The following is a 25,579-nucleotide window of genomic DNA, read 5'->3' on the forward strand; positions in this document are numbered from 1 at the left end:
CATTCGTGTGTTTCTTTGTATAAGATCTTTGCCACCTTTTAGCATAATAAAGAAGCAAGAAAAGGAAAATGTACCAGCACTTTAAGATTAGCTGGCTTTTATTTTAGCATGAACTTTCTGGAAATTTATTTATTTGTTTACTTATTTACTTATTTACTGCATTTATATCCCGCCTTTCTCACCCCGAAGGGGATTCCGGGCATCTCACAACATACATAAACCCACTTCTTTACTGCAGTACTTAGGCCTTAGGCATAAAGCATATCTATACAGTTGTGGGACTTGGATAAAATGTAATAGGATTCAACAAGATGCTAATCATAACCCTTACCCTAAACACATTTTCCCTGCCCTTCCTTCGAAAAAGAAGAGTTAGCTGAATACGTTGGCAACAACCAGGAGAACAAGATGCAAGAAGGATTATTGCAAGCATTGAGAATTTTAAAAATGCTGTCTTTGTAATATTCAGAGTAGTTTATAGCAGTAATTGCAATACATCCCTAAAAGTTGCCAGGGTCACCAAACTGCTGAGAGCCCTTTTATGAAAAGCATTTTTTAAAATCTGGGGTTGCAAAAAATGCCTGTACCTGAGAAGCTATGATCCAACAATGATTTTTATGAATATGCAACAATTTACACGTTTATCAAACAAAGTCGGTTGTTATTGTTCACTGTCAAGATGTCTCCAAAGTATGGTGACCAAAGTACTCAAACCTAAAACGGAATCGATATTTTAAAAGGACTGAACATTTGATTTATACAAAATTTCCTGAATTTATTATCTCTTCAGAATGTTCCTTTTATGCAGATGTTTCAGACAAACAGATTGCAATCTTGGAAATTTAAATAGCTGAGAGTCAAACAATCTGTATAATTCAGAGTCTTTTGACATCTGTATAAACATAGCAGTGAATTGTTTTTTTCTTGTGATGTAGAAGTAAATAGAAATAATATTTCACTATATGCAGTGACCTGTGAAGGAAACCAATACAATGAGAAAGGCTAAAACAGTTTGAGATTCATTAGCTTTCTCATGTAGCATTGCAGGTTCAAGATAGCATTGCTGACGCAGCAATTTCAAGTAAACGAATGCTAGCTCTTATGACTCACAAGGATGAACTAAAATAATCTCTGTTCTCTAGACTAAGCTATTTGAACATTTTCATCATTTTTATGGACATTGTGAACTTTTGACCATCCAAAATGGATGTGGCCGATTTAATGAACTTAAGGACCTCATCAAATGGAGGTCCTCAAGCCGGGCGACAGTGGGGGGATTTGCCAGGCAGCATGGCGAATCTGGCAGGCAGCTGGGTGAAACCGTTGCCCTGTGCCCTGCTTCGTCAACTGCAACAATTTCCCCATCACATTGGGGAAAGCGTTCATCCAGCTTCCTTCTGTTCTTCCTAATCAGAACATGGAAACTTCCCATGTTCTCTGGGAAGCATCCTAGCACACTGCCAGGATGCTTCTTATACAGAGCCCTGCCGGAAGTAGCCTTACGTGTTGTTATGGCATTTGGCAGACTCTGTCGAGGAAGCAGCCCGGAAATGTCCTAGGATGCTTCCCAAAACCCATGTGATAAAATGGTAAAAGTATATGTGGTGTTATTTAGCTGTAGTTCCTCCCCTGACAAAAAGCCACTTTTTCCTAATCCTTCTCTTTGACTAAAGTGGTTGTAATTTGTTGAGACACCAGTACCTTTTATCAGAGAAGATGAAAGGTCTTATAAAACTACAACTCAGTGCTATGGATTCAGGGAAACTGTGGCTTTACAATGCATTTTACATTCTGTGCTGGTGCCTCAACAAACTACAAATCTCAAGATATGGCAGCATTGAGCTAAGATAAAGAAGTATAATGGAGCCCCCGATAGTGCAATGGATTAAACCCTTGTGTCGGCAGGACTTCTAACTGACAGGGTGACAATTTGAATATGGGGAGAGCGGGTTAGCTCCCTTTGTCAGCTCCAGCTCCCCATACGGGGACATGAGAGAAGCCTCCCACTAGGATAGTAAAACATCAATCTACAAGGGTGTCCCCTGGGCAACACCCTTGTAGATGGCCAATCTCTCACACCAGAAGCAACTTGCAGTATCTCAAGTCACTGCTGACATGAAAAAAAGCTAAAGAATTGGTGTCAAACTGCATTAATTCTTCAGTATAAACCATGCATGGCAAACTTTGGCCCTCCAGGTGTTTTGGACTTCCTCTCCCAGAAATCCCAGCCAGCTTACCGGGTGCTAAGAAATGTGAGAGTTGAAGTCCAAAAAACTACTTCAGCCTGGAAAGAAGTGACTAGTGGTGTGCCACAAGGTTCGTCCAGGGTCCAGTACTGTTCAATATCTTTATTAATGACTTAGATGAAGAATTAGTGGGCATGCTTATCTAGTTTGCAGATGACACCAAATTAGGATGGATAGCCAATACTCCAGAGGATAGGATCAGAATTCAAAATGACCATAACAGATTAGAGAGCTGGGCCAAAACTAACAAAATGAATTTCAACAAGGACAAATGTAAGATACCACATTTAGGCAGAAAAAAATGAAATGCAAAGATACAGAATAGGTGATGCCTGGCTTGACAACAGTCCATGTGAAAAAGATCTTGGAGTCTTCGTGGACAACAAGTTGAACATGAGCCAACAGTGTGATGCAGCATCTTAAAAAGCCAATGGGAAACTAAAAACAGTTTCTCACAAATTCTTTGGGCGGTCCGCTCAGTAATGTCATTCAGCCCATTGGCCCAAACAAATTCTTGAACACCTCCTCTAAAGACTTGGCCCCTGTACAAACCATCCTGACATACACAATTTGTTGACCTATGCTATAGCTGGGGAAGTTAAGAAGTGGAAGAGTTGCTTTGGGTGGGAAATCTAATGCTTTCCCGGGTAGCTGAGTTATCATTGGCTATGTCCTTCCAGTGCTGTATTTTCAGCCTCCTCTTTCCTCTTATTCAATTTGCTTGGCACTCTGTAGGGGACAAATAAGATTGCTTGTGAGGCTGATAAGCAAAGTTGTGGAGATCTTGAGGAATGATCACTTGAGACAACTACCGCAGAATAGGGCTGTTCAGGGGCCCAAGCCTCGAGACATACCATGCTGATGTTCAATCACAGTTAGCAATCTCTTTGGTTAATGAATGCAGAATCATCCCTTGTTTACCATGATCTTGTAAAAGTCACTGTGCATGTGCTGTATTTCTAGCTCTTTTCCAGGGCCACAAAGTACCTCACAATTCCAATAGTAACTGGAACCTTATTATTATACTGGATAATAAAGATGGATATTTCCAGTAATGAGTGACTGGAAAACAGTAGGAATAGAAGAAGATTCCCATTAAAAAGAGAGATCGAATTTGCAAGACCTGAGTAGGACTGTAATTAGGGACTTGGTTTTTCATATATAGGGTTGTCATAAATTGAATTCTGCTTGATAGCAGTTAGCAAACGAGTGAAACCAAAGTGTTCTTTCCATCTCCAGAGATTTCTGAAACCCTGTTGATTACCAATTCACTAAATGTGATTACTTTTCAATGATTTTCATCAAGCTTCTTCCGAGCTTCAACTTTGCTATAGTTGATATATTCTAGATATGTTGGATTACATCTCCTAAAGTCTCCAGACAAACATAGTAGCTGTATCTAGTATATCAGATGCCAGCTTGGGGAAAGCTATTCTATTGATGTCTTCAATATCCATTGTTGTTTTCTTGTCTGGGAATGCATTTATAGCGACTTGAACATCATTTTCTAATCATTGGTGTCCCTAGCCAGCATGTTTTTGTTCATAATCTCATCCTTCACATGGTAAGGTTTAGGAAGTGCTTTTATGTTCTTTTGTGCTACTGCCTCTGGTATCTATTATGCTAAATCACACTCTGGTGAGTTTCAGAGTTCAGCATCTTCTGATGATTCATACATCCCTTGTGGAATATCTTCCTCGAAATTTTTTATGATCTAATAGGAATGTTCCCCAGTGTTGTTAGGATTAATATGTTTTACTTCCTCTTATATATGTGCTCATCTGATGTTCTCTGTTTTGAGAAGTATTTGACTCCTCACTCCGCTTTCCATCCAGACCTTTAGTTCTCCAGTTGTTTTGGACTTCAACTCCGAGCCAGCTTACTAGCTGTTACAAATTGTGGAAGCTGGAGTCCAAAACACCTGGAGGACCAAAGCATGGGAACCAATGGACTGCATCCTTCCATACAGGAACTGAAATAATAATACCACAAAATGTTGTTTAGTTGCAGTTTTTCCTCCATGTAATATAAAGTATATTACTGATATAGTATGATACAGAGGACTGATGCAGTCTCTGTCTATCTGGACAATGGCCCTGGATTCAGCATAGGTGTGCTAAATCCAGGGCTGTTCCATGTTAGATTTGTGCCAGACTAATCTGCCCAGTGTAAACAGGACCTTAGTAGCTGATCTAGAATCTTGGCCCATGTATTTATTTGACTGAGATGTTTTTAACCCAATCACTTAATCTAAGCCCAAACATTGATCTCACTGTTATGTCTGTGCCTTTTACCCTTGTTTTCCCTACAATATTTCTGTGTATTTCCCGTAGTGCATTCCAGACTGAGGCCGCAATACTAAAGACACCAGGAAATAACCTTCACTGACTGCCCTTCAGTTACTTCTGAAAAAATCTGCATATAACTGTGTTGCACAACTGTTGTTATATTCATGACATACATGTCTCTGTGAGTTCATTATAGAAGTGACTTTGTGAACACAGAAATCATGTTTAAGTGTATCATGCTTTTGACTTTAGTAACTAGTACTGATAGAACTAAACAGCTTACTTCCTTAATTGGATTTACAGGGTTGTTGTGTGTTTTCCGGGCTGTGTGGCCATGTTCCAGAAGCATTCTCTCCTGACGTTTTGCCCACATCTATGGCAGGCATCCTCAGAAGTTGTATATATCTTACAACCTCTGAAGATGCCTGCCATAAATGTGGGCAAAATGTCAGGAGAGAATGCTTCTGGAACATGGCCATACAGCCCAGAAAACACACAACAACCCTGTGATTTCGGCCATGAAAGCCTTCAACAACACATTAATTAGATTTAGCAAGCCAATACATGCAAGTGCTTAACAGGTATAAAACTAAGTGACCGCTTGTGTTCTTTGTCTGAACAGAACGAAAGCGCCCTTGTGAAGGAAAAGGAGCTCTCGGCGGAGCTTACAAACATCAAAGATGAAGTTGGTAAGTAGGGCACTAAATAAGCAGTGTTCAAAATGTCGTTTTTTGCTTACAGATGTTGGCTAAAAAGGTTATTTTGTCTTGTTCTGTGACGCCAGGCAATCTGCATAGATCTAAGAAAGCATCATCTTAACCCTGCGGCAGGTTTTTATGGCCTGTCAGGGAACAATAATTTTACCTCTTTGTTGTTGCAGAGACAGGTTCATAACCATGCACAGCGGAACTGATCATGCATTATCTATACCATTCACAGATGGTGATCTGTAAATCTATATTGCTGCATTTTGAATAGCCTGTTGTACCTGAGTATGAAACTCATCTCACCCTTAGGTTGATGTGACACAATATTCACAGATGTTATTACATTAAAGCATTATTGGCTCAGAATTTATAACATGTTCAAAGTCAAGTTGGTGTCCTGTGACAACATCCATCATGACAAGCATAGATGTTGGGAACATAGGACCCATTTTGGCTGATTCCATTATCCACTCCATGTTTTGCACTAGAAATAATTACAATTCTGAAGTAAAGCAGCTATAGCAACTGCATATATGCTGTATGTTGTGGCTCGGAGGTTTTAGGGACAACAAAATCTAGCACTGAAAGTAAATCTAGCATGACTCCACTGGCTTTTCTAAGATGCAGTAGGCTGCAACATAATATTGTTGTGGCTAATAGGGAAATCAAGCAGAAATGTAGAAGCTAGCAAGTAAAGGTTACATCCAGCATATCCTGTTTCTGACCGAAATGTTGCTCATTCAGAAGAAAATTATGACTGATCCCTGACTCGGCAGCTAATCAAAACATTGGCTTGAAATGCTCTTTGCTGGAAAATTATCTTAAGACATGTGCAATGTATGAGGGGTATCACAAATTTCCTGGAGTTACATGCCACGGATTTAGGGTTCTTGTTCTGTGCCACAGCCTGACTGTCTGAATATGAGGCAAAAGTGCATTTCTTTTAACAAAACAGGATTCTTTATTCTACAATGTGTAGAAGGAGCTGTAATCCATTTTCTGCAATGATCACAGAAACATGTGTGGACGTCTTGTGTGAAATGTGTCATGAACAAGATTCCAACGGCACACTTTCTTCTCCTTAACAAGAAAGGATGACTCAACACACAGAGACATTTTCCCAAAATTTACCAACCATGGTGAGATTGTCAAAATCAGAACTTCTTAGTAAAAAAAAATATTCCACATGAAACTCAGTTTACAGAGAACCAGTGTATTTTATACCCAAAGCAATGTTTTTATGACCCAGAAAATGTGATTTTTAAAAAAGACCTTTGTGTGAAGAAACAAGGTGCAAAAAAAACCCATCAAAAATGTGCCAAAAATCTCTTCATCTTATTAGTTGAGGAGAAACCATTTGAAATTATTTGTTCTTGGATGCTGAAATGAAGTGAGCAAAGACGTACATCCCTTTCGCTGTGATTCATTAATTCCAGGATCTGGTCCAGAGTGCCTTCCAACTTGGCACCTGCCCTAGACAAAGTAATTACATCTGATGTCAAAACAGGAGATTTAAGGGGGAAATCCTTTCCATGCTTTTTATCCAACCGTACTTCCCTTTATTGTTATTGTAGGCTGGTAGTCTGGTGCATAAGCAGAAGTAGGAAAAGATTCCTTGAGAAAGGCCCCTTTCTAATGGGGAAGAGAGATACTGTATATACTCGAGTGTAAGCCTAGTTTTTCAGCCCTGTTTTAGGACTGAAAAAGCCCCCCTCGGCTTATATTCGGGTGAGGGTCCTAGTTAGCTTATATTTGTGTTGGCTTATACTCAAGTATATATGGTACATTTATTATTATTGGTATTATTACATTTATTATTTTACTCTATTTTTATTACTATTAATACATTTATTATTTCACTCTGATATTATTATTGTTGTTATTAAATTTATTATTTTAATCTATTTATTATTGCATTTATTATTTGACTGTATTTGTTAGTCTTATTACATTTATTATTTTTCTCTATTGTTATTAAAAGGATACATAAGCACATTTACACTGAAGAAGATGAGAATGATGATTCAATCAAAGTTGGAAACCTTATCTTAAATTACAGTTTTATGTAAATATTCAAAAACATTTCACTTTCTGATGCCTCAATTAGTGTAATTTTATTGGTATCTATTTTTATTTCTGAAATTTACCACTCTCAGCTTATACTGGAGTCAATGTTTTCCCAGTTTTTTGTGGTAAAATTAGGTGCCTCAGCTTATATTCGGGTCAGCTTATACTCGAGTATATACGGTAGTTATGCTGGACAGTTTGTAGTGCTGCAGTCAGTCTGATCTCAAAAAGAGAATATCAATGTGCGGATTGAAGTTTCTAATATTAATGGGGTGCTGCAGAACAAGGGAACAGGGTTGTTCTATGTTTTCCGGGATGTATGGCCATGTTCCAGAAGTATTCTCTCCTGACATTTGGCCCACATCTGTGGCAGGCATCCTCAGAGGTTGTGAGGTATGGAACATGGCCATACAGCCTGAAAAACATACAACAACCCTGTGATTCTGGCCATGAAAGCCTTCGATAACATATTGAACAAGGGAATCTTTGGGCCTCCAGATATTATTGAATTGGAGCTCCTATCAGCCCTAGCCAATACGGCTAGTGATGAAGTATTATGGGAATTATACTCCAGGCATATTTGTGGGGTCACATGTCCCCCCAGCCCTGGATTATAGGAAAGAGTTTTGCATCATTTGAACATCTGAATTCCCCAAAAAAGAGCACATAGCAAGCACTGAATATCTCATGAAAACCAGCCCCCTGCAGTGCCTTGCAACTTGGATTCCTTCATCTCAGCTGTACATTTCTGAGAATATAGCACCTCAAGGATTGTAGAAGGCCATTTTAGTGTATATACTGTATTTTAATTCTGTTTTTACCACACTGTTACTATTTAATTGTTTTTTTAAAACTTTTGTATTGCACCTTTTAAACTTGTCTAGTGTGGAGTGTTAACCGCCTTGTGTCCATACGGTGGTGGTGGTGATGATGATGATGATAGAAAAATCCCATTCCATGCATCTTATCTTTATTCACAGAAGGGAATAAATATTCCTCTTATATACATGTTTGTCCACCTTCTCTTTGAAAGCAGGTGCAAGTTAGTTTTTCAACATGGAGTACAGGATGGTGCCTGAAAATGCATGACCTCAAATCCTACCTTTTCAGATCAGAATCAACCCAGCCAAACAGTTTACAAGGCTGGCAGTCCAGGATACTGAGAAATGAAGTCTGCTGTACTCATTATGAGCATCACGTATCAGTAGCCACAGAGATCCCTTGGAGTTCTGGCATACTTGCTATCAAAGTATTTTCCAAGACCCCAATCTGCAGTGCCTAAGAAACCCTTTGGCTGGGTCACTGCCAGGATGAAAGCTTTTTATGATGTCACACTTGATCATTAACATCTAAAAATATGAATCCAATCAGTTATGAGATCACAATTCTAGCTCAGTTTTTTAACTGCTGAACAGGATGCCAGTCAAGGAAAGCTAGATGACTGAGTTTAAACCGAAAGCCTTTCTTTCAGCTCATATGACCCTGGCATCTTAGAGAAGTTGATGCTCCTCTTGAGGATAAAGGTCAGGAAACTCAGAAACGCTTGGGCTGCTTGGGTTTGGCCATTGCCCCATTCCATCCAATAGGAACCGAAGAGACATATCACTTGTGACATTTCACTTTTCCTCCTGTTATCAGGAGAAATGCATTTTGATTGGCCTTTGCCAGTAGGTCAGACAGAAGGGGAAATCACATCAGCTCAGGGCTGGGAAAACATTGTGACGGCAAGTGCTGCGATTTAACCTGGAGTCTCCTGTCAGTCCAGTAAAATGTCATACTCTGTGGAAGTCACGCCCAACCGACTGCAAGCCAAAAGTGAAATAGCCAGCGAATGAAAGAAATCTCTTGGCACTCCCTTCATATAGGATGCTGACTGTGTTGTTGTACAGCGATAGCATTCATTTGGTGGAGTTTCCTGCAACTGTTGAAGTTTCCATATGAGCTTTAGGAATTATGAATTGTTTCTTGCCTGGGAGTTTTAATCACCTCTGTTTCATTAAGCTCTTGAGTAGGACTGTCTTTGTTACAACCAGGCACTGGCTCTGGCAGCTAAGCAAGGTGGAAAGTCCAGAGTAAACTGCTCTGTTCATTGTGATTATTGTTTGGATGGTCTGCAACAGAGATAGGCAACTCCTTCAGTAATATAGGTTGCACAGAGATTGTATGATGATCCAGAGAGTTGTTTGCATATTTAATTCCACGTGTATAACAGTTTGCATATTATTGGCTTGAATGTGGCAGATGCTATACTGCAGATGGCATGCAGACTGCATTTCCATTTAAACCTGTGACCTTAAATGTGGGGAAAAATATGAGCCAGCTCTTGGGTAATTACAATGCACAAATGATAAATGACAGCAGCTGGAAAATGTGCTGTTTTGTTTTGCTTTGTATGTATGTGTGTTTTAAATTAAAGCCTTTGTTTCCATGCCTTAACTGCTTGAATGACAACTTACCTGGGTTTGCTACTGTGTTCCTGAGGTCTGGGAGCATGCTTTGCCCTCACATAAAATGTGGGATTCTGAAGGGTTTTATAAAAGATCTGTGCTACTCATAAGTGCTTGAGAGTGTTTAAAAAGTCTTATTCTCCATTCCTGATTTTGGCAGCCAGAAAGTGGGAGGAGGCAAGAGAAAGCTTGCTCATTGAATCACAGCTACCAGATGCTTCACGTACAATCATTGGACTTCTATTTGCCAGAGTTATGGCTTATGCTTTTGCTTTCTCTTAAATGTATGTGTCTATGCTGAATTTGAATTGTATATTTGTCTGCAGCCTTGAGCACCTCAAAAACTGATTTCATACTGTTGCAACTTATATTGTTCCAGTGTCATTCATTAGAAAAGTTGTTAGAAGACAGACTTCTTTGCAGAATTAATTTAAAGCTTGAGTGGGTTTCAATTATAATGAATCCCCAGTTCCAAGTCTCCGTTCATTTTTGCTTGAATTCTAATAGTTCTATATTACAATCGAAATCATACAGAATAGAACTCTAAGAGCTAATGCTGCAAAATTAAATTGTTGTGAAAATTAAACTTCTGTGCAGATCCAGTTGGAACACCTAGTGTTAGCTCTCCTACATGGGAAAGGCTTTAGGTGGTCTTAAATCAGCTTTCCCCAACCTGATTTGGTATTATGAAGAATGGATGGTATCAGAGGAGCATGGCCATGTTTTTATAACTATGTAGCTATAGTCAGATGCACAATGACAGAGGTATCTTCCTAGACCTTCTGAGTCCTCCAGTAGTCCCATAGGATAGCATTATCATGGCACATCTGGCTATAGGAACATAATCAGACACTTTTCCAATGTTTCCTAATCTCCATCAGCCACTAAATGTCCATGGGAGAGATGGCCCCATGGGAGGACATTGAGTTCAGAAAGGGAGAGGGGAGATGTAGCTTTACTTAAGATTGAATCATTTCAATCTTAGATTCAGAACCTCATTTAACTATCAGGCTCACTAGAAACCTTGAGCCAGTTACTTAGATGATTACATTCAAAGTGCAAACTTTATTCTTTTTTTTCCATATTCTTAAATACAAAACTCTCAATAAAAACATTTGATAAAAAAGATGATTACATTCTAACACTATAATGAAGGAGTAGGGATCAAGTGACCCTCTAGAAGTTGATGGATTGCAACTCCCATTACCCATAGCCAGTGGCAAAGAATAGTGAATTTGCCATCCAGCAACATTTGGAAGCCCACAGGTTCCCCATCCCTGTGTTAAGATTATGTGCAGAAAACCACCATTATCTTAAAGTTGAACTCCTCTCCTAACACATCCTTTATTCTTCTATAATGCTAGTGTTATTTTCTAAAGCAGTTAAGTGAAGTTAAGGCTGGGGAATTAAGGGTTTTGTCATTCGCCGTATAACCTATATTTTTCTGGAGATCCCTCTTGTCGTCTTCTGTTTACCTAAGCCTATGATCACTGATATAATCCAAACAGTCAAGTTTAGCATTGACATTCCACTTAAGCACTCTTAAGTACCAGAATTTAAGGTGACAATGGGAAATCATATTGAACCATCTGAAAGCAATACATAGAGCCATGTCCATGCTGCATAATTTTAGCAGTTTGGCACCATATTAACTACAATGGGCCAATGCTATGGAATTCTGGAATTTATAGTTTTGTGAGACATTTACCTAATCTCAGGATTTCATAGGATAGAGCCAAGGCAGTTACGGGGATGTTGAACCAATTCTGCAGTGTGATGGTCTATAAGCAAAGGAGGTACAGAACAGGCTCTTTTCTCCACATACAACTTTGACCTCTAAGAAAGGGAAATAACTGTGGGAGTGTTCAGAAATAAAGCAGCACACTGCTTCCTTCAGTATCTGCTGCTGGAGGCTGTTAACTTATCCTGCCTCACGATAGGTCCAGCCCAAGTTCCAGGCCTGTCTTCACAGCTCTTCAGCCTCAGAATATTCTCCACTATGCAGAATGTTAAGCTTACCCAGAGACACACTGCAGCCTGACCCTTTATTTAGGGCCACCATAGCACTCTCTTGAGGTTCCTAAAGCTGAGCAATGAACAAGAACTTTCTGTAGCATTGTTTCCGCATCCCAACAATATCCAACATTATTCCACTTTCCGATGTGTCTGCAACTCCTTTCCTTTCACCATTACTTTGAAAGATACAGGGGAATGGAAACACACATTTCCTCCCTACTGTATTTTTCCTAGCTTTAAATTTCCTGTTGTTTTCAGTCATTTTCATCCCGAGGAATCATTAAACAGAAGGACATAGGTGCTTTCATTTTCTGTCTGATTTTGAACAGCTTCATTCCACTTATATTGTCAATATGATTTATATACGAACTGAAATGGAATAGCTTTGGTTGCAGTATCCGGTATCTGATCAAGCCGAGATGGAAGGTTTAGGAACCATCAGTGCCTTGGGATTTTTAAAATTTGTCATGCTGTTCTGTTGGTCCAGTGTTCCCATATGAACAGCTTAGAAATGTTACTCTTTCCATTTAAGTCTATTTCTCAGAATCCCTCAGACAGTAAGGCCACTAACTATTTTGGCTGAGGGGAAATTCTGGGAGCTGAAATTCAATTAATACAACTTTTCCAGACTGTTTCCAGACCTTTGCTGCAAGGAAGAAAGTTTTCTAAGTGCACCACTTGAGATCTAGTAGACAAATGAATTGAGTTAATTGATATAGGCATTAATTACTATGTGCAGCACTGTTAAAATTATCTGGCCTTTTCTTTTTAAACCCAGTTTTAAAACTTTCTTTTAAATATGTTTTTTTTGTTCAGAATATTTTATGTATCTTTTACATCCTTTTTGTAGTCCTAAGAAGTGATTGATAACTCAAACAGACAGATTTTGAATTCTGTGCTATAGAGCACTAGTTCACTATCCAGCTATAATATTAATTTCTAACGAATTCACTTGGAAATTCCAAGATTCTGCTGTATGAAGCAATGGCAGGGAAACTATTGGTATTTTGTCTATATTGTGTAGAAAGGCAGGTGATATAGTAGGGGAGGCAAGCCTTTTAGGCTTGTTTGCCTTGTAAACAAACAGGTCAAATCCAGCTTATCAGTAATGTGTGGTGCCCTGCTTGGTGTCTTTAAAAACACAGGGCATGATCATATATTGTGCTTGCCCAGTATAACTCTGGACTGATGCAGTTGTCCAGTGGTTATGCTACACCACTCTTCTGCTAAATGCCAACATTGTGCACCCAATTTAGTATCTCCCAATTACCCCCCCCCCTTTTTTTTTTTTAACTTGAAAGCTTAGGGACCTGGGCACTGTCAAAAACTAAAAATGGTTGAAAAACAAAGCCCAGAATTTTTTGAGCTTGTGAATGCAAGACTGAGCACTAAATGGCACCAATTTGTATGCTGAGTCAAGTGAGAGAGAAAAGAGGCAGAGCATTGTTGAAGGAGGGAGCTGGGGGTTGAAAATGTGGCGCATGGTCCTTATTTAGATATGTCAAAAGAGTGAAGTGTTGGAAAGCAGAAGAAGCTTGTATGCCTTCTTGTTATCACAATGTGCAGCGGAGAACCCACCATGGCTACTCCTACAATCCCAGTCAATGAAATGAGAGCATTGCAGGCAATTATGAATTCTTAAGCACTATCTAAGAATGTGCTACTTTATCCTATTTGCTATTACCAGCTAGAGTACATCGATTCAATCGGTTGTTGAATGGTGAGTAAATTGATTCAGTGGCTCTACTGTAATTATTTCTAGTTGACTCAATAGCTCAATTCTAATAGGGACTAACAATAGGATTTAGACCCATGTGTAATTACATTGTGGAACTCCTTTCACATCATCATGAACTGAATACATCTATTGCACAATGCCCCAAAAGTACAACCACGTGTGAGAAAGAATCTCCACAAACAAGATTCTAGGCACATTGTGTTGACACTTTCAGACACCTGACAAAATAGGAGATTTATCGAGAACAAAGAAAACCACCATACATTTATTTGTGTTGGGGGTTGTGGGAGCTTTGTTACCCCCCAAAGTAACTTTGTCTAGCTTATGGTAAGATGTTCTGCAGGACAATTCTGCTTATCTCCGCCTTACTGGCAGCACAGGACTGGAGGGAAAGGAAATCTGCTTAGTCCTCTTGGGTTCTCTAAGGAGGCTTAGTGGCTGGTTCTTCTCTCTTTCAGCTCTCAATGCAGAGAAATGTGAAAAATTACAAAAAGAGAAGGAGGAGTTGGAAAAGAAGTTTGAGAATAAGCTGAGGAAGATTGGCTGGGAACAGCGAGAAGAGCTGCAAGCACTTGAAGAGCGACTGCAGTTGCAATATAGTGCTGAACTAGAGCACTTGCAAGAGGATCACCGGATGCAGCTTGCTAGAATGAGGACTCAGCACCAAGAACAGGTCAGTCGTGAGATGCTAACATACCAAACAGAAACCTGGACAGCAGTTTACAGCCACACATATTGCAGTACATTATGTCTGGTTTATACGTACATTATGTCTGGCTTAATTATTTGATTTATTCCCTAATAATAATAATAATTCTCACATTTCCAGCACATACACTACATGTATAAAATCCTGACTACCTACCTTCCTTTCTTCCTAATAAAAGTGTTCTTTTGTGGAATTCTGTAGTTAACTTCCGGCAGACTTTGACAGTAGAGTCATGTTTTTGGCCTAAACCTTCTTGGAAAGAGCAATAAAATCAAATGCACAAATAGGGAAGGTCAATTGTAAAGCTTTTTTATCATGTCAGAAGTAAATTGAGAACATACTTCAAGTCACTTCTGGTGTGAGAGAATCAGCCATCTATAAAGACATTGCTCAGGGGATGTCCAGATGTTTTACCATCCTGTGGGAGACTTCTCTCATGTCCCTGCATGGGAAGCTGGGGCTGACAGGCAGGAAATCATGGATTCAAATCACCAATCTTAAGTCAGCAGTTCAGCTGGCATAAGGGTTTAACCCACTGCACCACCGCAGCTCCTAATTGTAAAATAAACTGAACAGAACATATGATTTGTAGTTAAATTCCCCCAAGTCCAGTTCCTAACTTTTTCTGGGATCTTTCCACTATCAGAAGTCTAATTACAGTGCACTTTAAATCTAACTTAATGGCAGTTAATCATTACTTTTGTGGTATAGCTATAATTTCATACTTACAAGAGTATGACCTCACTGAAGAGTAGGTAAAGGTAAAGGATTTTCCCTTTCTAGTTGTGTCTAACTCTGCGGGTTGGTGCTCATCTCCATTTCTAAACCAAAGAGCCAGCATTGTCCGTAGACACCTCCAAGGTCATGTGACTGGCATGACCTTCCTGCCAGAGTGGTATCTTTGTATGTTTTCAAAATGCTAGGTTAGCAGAAGTTGGGGCTAACAGCAGGAGCTCACCCCGCTCCCCGGATTCGAACCACTGACCTTTTGGTCAGCAAGTTCAGCAGCTTAGCGACTTACCCGCTGCACCACCGGGTGCTCCTGAAGAGTAGGAGAAGGAAATATTGCATGGTTGATGTGCTCCTTCCAGTGTCTGTTGTGGAGGCAATGAGGGATGGCTTGTTGACCATCAGTTTCAGCAAGGTTTCTTGGTAGCCCTTTTGAACATGATCCGCTAAGGAAATGTAGGCTATATAAACCTCTATGTGCTTTGGGGGGGGGGGGGAATAAAGGACCATCAAGGCAGAGAGTATGCTCTGCATACAAAAGGTGCTAGATGTCAATCCCTGGCATCTCCATATAGGGCTAGGAAAGAACTGTCCTTGAAAAGGTCTATGCTCCAGTTTGCATATAGAAAGTCCCAGGTTCGATCTTTGATATATTTGGGTAGGAATGGGAATAAAAGGAGTCCCGGTGGCAAAGTGTGTTAAAGCACTGAGCTACTGAACTTGCAGACTGAAAGGTCACAGGTTCAAATCCTGGGAGCACCCGCTGTTAGCTCCAGCTTCTGCCAACCTAGCAGTTCGAAAACATGACAATGTGAATAGATCAATAGGTACCTCTCCGGCGGGAAGGTAACGGCGCTCCCATGCAGTCATGCCGGCCACATGACCTTGGAGATGTCTACGGACAACACTGGCTCTTCGGCTTAGAAATAGAGATGAGCACCAACCCCCAGAGTCAGACATGACTGGACTTCACGTCCTAATTCCTTATTCCTAATGGGAATAAAACTTTTTCTGAGATTCACAGAAAGAGTTACTAGAAATCGGTGCGGTTGACAGTACTGAAATAGATGAGCCAATGATCTGACTCAATATAAGACAATCTGATATAAGTTGGCCTTCCATATCCACAGATTCTGCATTCAACTATCCATGGATACAAAATATCTCTTCCTCCCAAAAAAATCCAAATTGCAAGCCTTAGCCTGGTGGATCTCAACCTAGGGTCTCCAGATGTTTTTGGCCTACAACTCCCAGAAATCCCAGCCAGTTTACCAGCTGTTAGGATTTCTCGGAGTTGAAGGCCAAAAACATCTGAGAACCCTAGGTTGGGAACCACCAGGCTAAGAGATCCTGAAACCAAATCCTAGCAGATACCATGGTTTCACTGTATGATCCAAACATAAGATCATACAGTGATCCATAAGAAGCAGAAAATTGCACATATGCCCTCCATGCAGTGGCAATGAGACAGAGTAAATTCATCCTATCCTTAAAATGGAGGAGGCTAGTTGCCACTGATTATAACTTGCAGCCATCGGTATTGTCCTCAATGAATTGTGTCTAATCTTCTACAGAAACTGTATAAGCTAGTTTGAGTTCATCTAACTATGTTGCTTTATTGTATGAACAGGTGGATGACATTGTAGCACATCAGGAAGCATCAATACTAGAGATGGAAAATAGCCATACATCTGCAATTGCAGTACTTCAAGATGAATATGAGCGCAAAGTTCAAGGTAATTTTGTAATACTGTCCGTCCTAAAATGGGAGATGATGACCTGTGGGAATATTTTGGGGCATTATATAGGATACTTTTTTTCTCAAGAACTACCTTCTTCTGTATTTGCCCCATAAAATTTCCATCCTCCATCTCCAACCAAGTGTCAATACCAAACTAAGTTTGCAAGATAAACAAGATCTTCTTGTTGCTACCTTGGTGCAATGAAATGTCTTTCCCAAGGATGTCTATGGGTTCCCACCATTTTGCATCTTCAAGCACCAGTCTGATACCTTGAAAAGGTACAGCAGCCTATATCCAGATTATATTGTAATGCTAAATCATTATTAGATGGAGGATACTATTTTAATATTATGATGAACAACTGTTATTGGTTCAAACTTAGTCATACTTACACTGGGTTCACCAAAAGCAAAGGAAGTTAAGATAGTGATCTGGCATTTGGGGTTGCATTTGCAGGTTCATTAATTAAGAGTTATGGGTGTGTAACAGGAGTCTGTAGTGGGTAAAACAATGTAGTTTTTGTTAATGTGGGATTTGTGTATAGATAGTGTTTAAATGAAATTTGTGTCTTGTCTGTATTGCATACTGATTGCATCATCCAGAGTGTATTATAGTCTGGAAAGAGTTAATTACTAAGAAGCTGTGATGTCCTTGATGTGTGGCTGGAACTAGGGAGTATCCAGACACAAGTGTTTGCACATTGCTGATTGCGTCCGTTGAGTCGGGTTCTGTCTGCCTAGGTGTTGAGTCAAGTCCTGTGTTCATCTATTGTCTGCAAGCCTGTTTGTGTTGATTACTGCATACAGTAAAACTTTGTATATAGTTTTACCAACGTCTCTGATTGTCACTTCGTTCTGCGTTCCACTGATTCCATCCAACTGCTGCTGCGCTGCAATTACTCTGACAGTTTTATTGTCAGATGATGTCAGTTCTCATTATGTTTATTTGTACCCCACTTTTTCTCTCCACAAGGAGACTGAAAGCGGCTAATTCTCACCCCACATCTTAGCAGCCAGCAGTTGTATTGGGTGGAGGAGGTCTGCTAAGCTGCCAGTTTCAGGAACTATATACTTTGAAAGGCATTTTCCCAAGCTCTTAGTCAAACTCAGTTCTGGCCCAAGACGTTTTTCTCCTGAGATCCAGAGCAAGATAGTGTCCACTTTCCAGTCCATGCATAGAAGGTGGATGGATTGACCACTGAGTTTTACTCAGGATAGCAAAAGGATAGTGTCATCCATTAGATCTGATGCAGCATAATCCGATGCCGCCTATGGCCTAACCACCCTGAACACATCCGATCTCATCTGATCACAGAAGCCAAGCAGGGCCGGGCCTGGTTAGAATAGTACAAGGAACCTAGGAAGATTCTGTGGCATGTGCAATTTTTTCCTCCAAATGAGAAACATAAGGAAATTCAGCGAGGAACAGAGACTGCCATGGCTACCTTGAAATTTGCCACGTGAGTGTGGTCAGTGTTAGGGTTGACCCTGTTGAGTGAAAATAATTCATTAGGACCTCGGGTAGAGCTGTTTCTCAACATTGCTACCTGAGATTATTTTAAGCAAGTGGTGAAAGGGGCTGGAGTTGTGGCCTTGTGTGTGCAGTGTTTTGTTAGATTTGACAGTTTCTACACTTTGGGGAAAATGTGAATAACCATGCCAAAGTGTCACAGCTTGAGACACAAGAAGAATGGTAAGAAACTGCAGGTGAGATCTGGAGAAACTATTCTCCTTCTCTTGTGACTTGTACCTCACCTCAAAAAATTTACATGTTTATGAAGTATTTGAAGTGGCTGATAGAACTACAGCTGTGGCAAAACCATGTATTTAAAATATGAATAGCTTAAATGTGCATGATTGAAAAATGCATAGCAACATACTTTAGTTGAAGGAGGAAATGCATAAATTAGATCGAATGAATCGATAAATGCAGGCACTACAGGAATATGCATAAAGATGAGCACATATTTCCATTCACATATATAAACGATCCAAAGTCTGACAACTCAAGGCAGAAAAAGGGTGGGAATAAAATGAGGCTAGATTCAACAAAAGACAAGAAAAATCAAAACTTAGGATTTTTTGCATTGCTAGCATGCAGTGTTTGGGCTCTGCCATTAAGCTTTGGGCAGATCTCCTAGCTGGCTAGGAAACACATTACAAGTTTCTGTAACACCTGCTTTTTGTTTTCCATGTCAGGAGCGACTTGAGAAACTACAAGTCACTTCTAGTGTGAAAGAATTGGTCATCTGCAAGGAGGTTGCCAAGGGGAAGCCCGGAAGTTTGATGTTTTACCATCCTTGTGGGAGGCTTCTCTCATGTCCCCGCATGGAGAGCTGGAGTTGACAGGGGGAGCTCACCCACTTTCCACGGATTCAATCTGCCAACCTGTTGGTCAGCAGTCCTGCCGGCACAAAGATTTAACCCATTGTGCCACTGGAGTCTGTAATACCTGCTGTCTATACTTGATTGTGGCATGAATTGAATGACATAGACAACAACTTTTTTCTATCTTAAAGAGTTTATAGTGAACAGGACCAAGTTAAAGCAACAAAGTTGATCCACTAAAGGAAAACCAAGGAACTGATGAGAAATGATTGACCTCTTGCAGACAATTCACTGATATAGAAAAGGCTCCAATGTTATACGAGGTCAGGAGAAACATTAGAACATTTGAAACATCCTAACATTTGTGACCAATGTACATATGATAAAATAGATTTCACTTCCAAGGATTGAGATCATAGACATGGTTTATATTAAAATTCTTTCAAATTATTCCAGAGTTGTTCAGTTTATCCTATTTGTGTTTTACAGCCAAGCATTTTTTTTATATTTAAGAGGCAGATAAACTCAGTTCTTGGGGGGAAAAAAATCATCTCCCATGAATATTGGAGTTGTGCTTGCTATGTTTAATTACCAGTATGAAATGCTCCCCAGTTTAGGATTGTGTGCTTTGAAAGTCTTTGGCTCCCTCTAGTGGGTAAACTGAGCACTACAACAGCTGATATATGAAGCCACTTTGTACCAATTAGTCAGGTTATTAATTTTTTAAAATACACAACTTTAAAATGTAGTGGGTTATTAATCTGCAGATTCCTTTGGGATCAACTAATATTTCATTTCATATAAGTAATAAAAATGGAGAACAGGTTTATACACAGCACACCATACCACTTTTGGCCTGAACAAACAATAGGGATTTATTCTAAAATTTAATGTACATCATCTACTATTCAATCCATAGGTGAAAACTTTTTCTAAAATCCAGTTAGTGCACTGGACTTTTTAAAGTGGTGGTGAGGGAAAGCAGACAAAATCTGATAGCTCTGAGTAACCTATTGCTTGCCTTTAAACAGAGCGGGATGGCCATCTGTTGGGAGTACTTTGATCAGAGATATTCCTGCATGGCAGGGAATGATCCCTGTGGTCTTTTCTATTCTACTGTTCTTCATCTTCTGTGCTTATAGTCTTTTTCCTCTTGCTGTTCATGCCAGTGTAGGCCTCTGGTTACTATGCCCGATTCCATTTTTATTCTAAAAGTATTTTAAATTTGCAATCCTGAAAATATTAAACACAAATAATGCCCCCTTATTGACTGATAAGATTATGATATCACTGATCTGCTCCTCCATAGTAATACAGGCTAAGTAAGGTATGAAGCACATAGCTACAATGACATCAGCCAATCTGACCTCTTATAACCCACTTTAAAAGCCAGGCTGTTGTTGCAAGTGAAAAGGTTCTGCAGCATTGGCAAGCAGAACAATGAATGAGGAGGAGATCTATTGCTTACAAGCTACAAGTAACAGCTGTGGCTAAGCTCTGGCAAAGCCAAGTTGAGTAATGGAAACAGTAAGACTGCATAGGCATTATTGTTCCGTCTACAATGTTTATTGTGTTTGATCATGGATATTTTATTAATCTCTTTAAACATGTGCATGCTTTATTTGATTCTAAAATGCTTTATGAATTAACTTTATTTCCTCTTAAATTTTACGGTAAATATTTTTAATTTATTGTGCTGGGAAGCTACCTTCAAGAGAAAGGTGGCATATTAATTCATTGTGTGGTTAATTTTAATGGTATACCATCTCTTAAAGTTGGGTATATTTTGGTCAGAACATCACTTAGGGGGATTATGGGTAAGGAGCACACTATATGCCTGTTTTAATGCTAACACTTGAGTTCTGTTTGCTTGCTTCTTAACTTCCTCTAGAACTGAATTCTTCCCATGAGCTGGAAAAAAAAGAACTTGAAGAGAATTTTGAGAAGTTGCGTCTGTCATTGCAGGTAAAAACTTTATTGAGCTTTCCAAATTATAATTTGTTACAAAGACCTGTTTGACAGATACCTTTTCTGTGTTGCTCACAGAGACACCAACCCTTTGGTTCCTGTCATTTTCCTACAATCTTTAAGCCAATTCCCTTGCTTTTACATATGGTTAACTGAAATACTAGATAGGCAAACATGTTCAATTTGGGTTTGGATCTGTATTTGCAAACCATTTTCTCCTATAAACTATTAAATGTATCAGTCTTGGCCAGTGATATAAAATACAATAGTAAAAGGAAAGAGGGTTTATTTGAGGTCTTGACATCAAGTACATAGCTGACTGTATGCGTATTTCAATGTAATTACTTGTTTTAATATCAGTATGAACAACATGCAAAGAGAAAGCATGGTGTAAACCATGAAAATGAACAAAATCTGGTTATCAGTATTAAAAAAAAAACTAAAATCAGGACAGCAAATAAAGAACACCACTCAGAAAACAGAGGAATTCCAAACATGAATCAATCAGGGCCAGCTAACACCGCCCCCAGACCGTAAACAGCCAGACCTTGAAACTGAAAGACTATTCAATGCTAATAAAGGTGGCCAGCTGCAATATTCACACCTGCCTCAAACAGACAAGAGTTCTTTCACCCACCCTGGGCATCCCTCACTTGCATAGTTTCCAACATACCTCACAACCTCTTAGGATGCCTGCCATAGATGCAGGCAAAATATCAGAAGAAAATGCTTCTGGAACATGGTCATACAGCCCAGAAAACTCACAGCAACCCATGGTGTAAGTGCTTTGGGTGTTTGGGTTTAAAGCCCTGCTTGGCCAAGGAAACCCATTGGGTAACCTTGGGCAAGTCACACTTTCTTGGTGTCAGAGGATGGCAAACCTCCTCTGAACAAATCGTGCCATGAAAACCATCTAGTCACAAACTGACTTGAAAGTACACAGCAACCTTTAACACGAATTACCAGATGGAACATACTGTACCTAATGCAATCTGATTTCATAAGCAAAGACTAGTATAATTATAAAGTTGGAAGAGGCCTCATAGACCATGGAATCTAACTCTCTATTCAGTGTAGGAAATCCAACTAGAGCAATCCCCAACCAGTAGCTGCCCAGCCTCTTTTGATAGTTGTCCAGAAAAACGTCTCCATTGCCACTCTAGTGAGTAATTCATTCTACTGTCAATCACTTTTCTGGGTCTGGATTGCTTAACATTTGTGTAGGAATAAGCGAAGAGTCCCCAGAAAGAGATAGGAAAGAATTCTGCCTGGAACCTGGAGAGTTGCTGCCAATAATCAATAATGGGCTGGCGAAGAAATGCCCTGATTAGGTACAAGACAGTTTCCTATGTACTTATGAACATTATAGGATATATGTGCCTAGGATTTGATGCAATCTAGAAGACCACATGATCAAGGCTCTAGCACATTGGTTCTCAGCCTGTGGGTCCCCAGGTGTTTTGGCCTACAACTCCCAGAAGTCCTAACCAGTTTTCCAGTTGTTAGGATTTCAAGAAGTTGAAGGCCAAAACATCTGAGGACCCACAGGTTGAGTACCACTGCTCTAGCACAAACCTCTCTTTTACAGCATTTGCAACATGTTTGTGAATACCATAGAACAGTGGTTCTCAACCTAGGGTTCCCAGATATTTTGGCCTTCAACTCCCAGAAATCCTAACAGCTGGTAAACTGGCTGAGATTTCTGGGAGTTGTAGTCCAAAAACATCTGGGGAGCCCAGATTGAGAACCACTGCCATAGGAAGTGGGAGATACATCATAGCCATAGCAGTAGGCAGTAAACAACTTGACTCTGACTTCCATTTAAACATTCCCATTACTATGTTTCTTGAGTTCCCAAATGGGGCTCTTATCCCAACAGGTACCTTGTATCAAGTTAAAAGCATTACACAACAATTTCTGTTTGTGCTTCATATTAATTGCAGGACCAGGTAGACACCCTCACTTTTCAGAGCCAATCTCTAAAGGATAAGGCAAAGCGATTTGAAGAGGCATTAAAGAAAAACACTGAAGAACAACTAGAGGTAACCAAGTGATGTGTCCTGCATATGTAATTTAATATAACAAAAAATCCCTCTTTTGGTTTCTGATGGATTTTTATCTTGGTAGGCAAGATGATACGCATCCATAATATTGGGTAGAGTTGGCCCTTCGTATACAAAGATTTGACATCCACGGATTCATTTTTTTGAAAATGTTCAAAAAAAATCAAAAGCAAAGCTTAATTTTGGCATTTTATATTAGGGACACCATTTTATTATGCCATTGTATATCATGAGACATGAGCACGTGTTTTGGGATACACCAGGGGTCCTAGAACAAAGACCCAGAAGATACTAAGGGCCTGTTGTAGTTCCATTGTGATAGCTTTGATCAACATCCTACATCTTCCTTGCATAGTGTTAATCAACACTCGTGTGGTTATGTGGTGATTGCAAGCATACCATCCTTCTGTGAAATAATGGCATCATGAACTCAATTGTCTATTTGCCAGTATGCCTGCTATTTGTTCTCTCTTTGGGTGAATGGTGAGTCAATACATCAGTAAATCCAACTGATTAAATTGTTCTACTTTAATTAGAACTAATAATAGGATTTAGGACCATGTAAAATGGTCAGACTTGTAGAACTTTGCTTACAAAAGCATGAATTGAATAGGACTAGAGTACAATTGTAAAAAAAAAAGTACTGCTGGTGCACCACAGAAATTTTGTCCTTAGTGTATTATTTATGACTATTTACAGACCACTTAGATCTTAAATTTCAACCTACTTTAGTAATCCTTGGTCAAATAGCCAAAGCCATTTGACGCTCCCTTCTTGGGGTCAGCTGTCAAAGTAAAGTATAAATGACCTTTGGCTTTTCTTCCCACTTCCTTCCTACACTAGAAATTCACATGATGAGCACTCCTCCTTCTGATACAAATCCCACAAGCTTAAGTCTTGTTTCCTGAATGGATGTAAAGAGTAGAGATGGAAAGAATATTTAAAAATATAATCAGATACAAAAGCATGATTTTCTGGACAAATGAGAATCTTTGCCCTTTGGGACTTAGCCTATTCTAAGAATAAGTGGGCTGAATTATCTTGGTACAGTTGGCCCTTGGTGTTCACTGGGGTTTGGTTTCAGGGTCCCCATGGATGACAAAATCCATGGATACAGTTATATTATTATTTACGATTATATAGACAAACAACTATATAAGGATTTTTTCTAATATTTTCAAGATATGATTGTTTCACTTAGTAGATGCAAAAAGCATAGACATGGAACCATCTACTCCTAAATATCTAGGTTAAAAGGTAAAGATTTTCCCCTGACATTATGTCTAGCCGTGTCCAACTCTGGGGGATTGGTGCTCATCTCCATTTCTAAGCTGAAGAGCCAGAGTTGTCCGTAGACACCTCCAAGGTCATGTGGCCAGCATGACTGTATGGAGCGCCGTTACCTTCCCGCCTATTGATCTACTCACATTTGCATGTTTTCAAACTGCTAGGTTGGCAAAAACTGGGGCTAATAGTGGGAGCTCACCCTGCTCTCTGGATTAGAACTGCTGACCTTTTGGTCAGCAAGTTCAGCAGCTCAGCGGTTTAACCTGCTGCACCACCAAGGCCTCCCCTAAATATATAAACCCTATTCAGTTAACATATTTGTATGTTAATTCACACACTATTATTTAAATTGATTTATTTTAGTTAGGACTTGCCTGCATAATTTCATTTAGCATTTCTGAATAGAAAAAAAGTATTTTATGCAAAAACCTAGTTTCATCCACAGAAAATTTCCTTTTCAATTCAAGAAAATCAATGCACTTTCTTTCTTATCTTTTCATTTTTGCCCAATGGGCCTCACTTTGCTAGTGATGCACACACGTTTAAATATCTGAATGTTTTTTAGATGGGTCTGTTATGTTACCCTTCGGTCTTCATACAGAACTTCCCACATGACAGCTATCAGTTATCCACCCATATTTGTGGGTTTAACTTTTGTGAGTTTGATTATTTGTGGATTTGATTAATATGGGCCCTCTAGGAATCTCTAGATTCTACAGTTTGTCTGTGGCCAACATCTCCCAAATGTTGACCTAGAAATTCCTACAGGTGAAAAAAAATAATGCATTTTATTTACAGTTTTCCAGTTCTGTTGTGTCCTACACTGGGGAGAAATATGGTTAAGATTATTTATCCAGTGAAAGTAGATGGTTTGTGTACAAAGGGAGAGGCAATTTAAATGATGGAGATGTAGGACTCTGAGCTCTGAACGGAAGGAAAAGGAAGATGAACGCTGCTTATGATTACAACCTCATTTCCTTCTGTCTCTAAACTGATATCAGTGCTTTTTTGTCATCTGAAACACTTCCTATTTCCCTGCCATCCTCACAAGGAGTCCTGTCCTCCCTAAAGCTCCCACAGAGCTGCATGTTCAGAGTGTTATGGTTTGTTTGCTTGAGACAGCCTTTGGGCCAGCAAGTTCTGACTGACTATTGACCCTTCTGAACTTGCTGGCCAAAATGCTACCTCGAGCAAGCAAGCCATAACACTCTGTCCATGCTGGACTTTTTCACACCGGGATGAAAT

The 25,579-nt window shown here is 39.6% G+C and overlaps 1 protein-coding gene across 8 annotated transcripts in view; it reads left to right on the forward strand.

Annotated features, from left to right (window-relative positions):
- The window catches only part of mtus2 (microtubule associated scaffold protein 2), a 423,984-nt gene that overhangs the window by 386,038 nt on the left and 12,367 nt on the right, over positions 1–25,579 (forward strand). For all 8 annotated transcript variants that reach the window (XM_062974685.1, XM_062974687.1, XM_062974684.1 and 5 more), the window contains 5 exons: positions 5,157–5,223; positions 13,968–14,182; positions 16,578–16,683; positions 20,908–20,981; positions 22,928–23,026. In XM_062974685.1, the coding sequence (XP_062830755.1) occupies positions 5,157–5,223; positions 13,968–14,182; positions 16,578–16,683; positions 20,908–20,981; positions 22,928–23,026 (561 nt within the window). The remainder of the gene's footprint in view (positions 1–5,156; positions 5,224–13,967; positions 14,183–16,577; positions 16,684–20,907; positions 20,982–22,927; positions 23,027–25,579) is intronic.

Source organism: Anolis carolinensis, chromosome 3 (genome assembly GCF_035594765.1).
Source record: "Anolis carolinensis isolate JA03-04 chromosome 3, rAnoCar3.1.pri, whole genome shotgun sequence".
Lineage (NCBI taxonomy): Eukaryota > Metazoa > Chordata > Lepidosauria > Squamata > Dactyloidae > Anolis > Anolis carolinensis.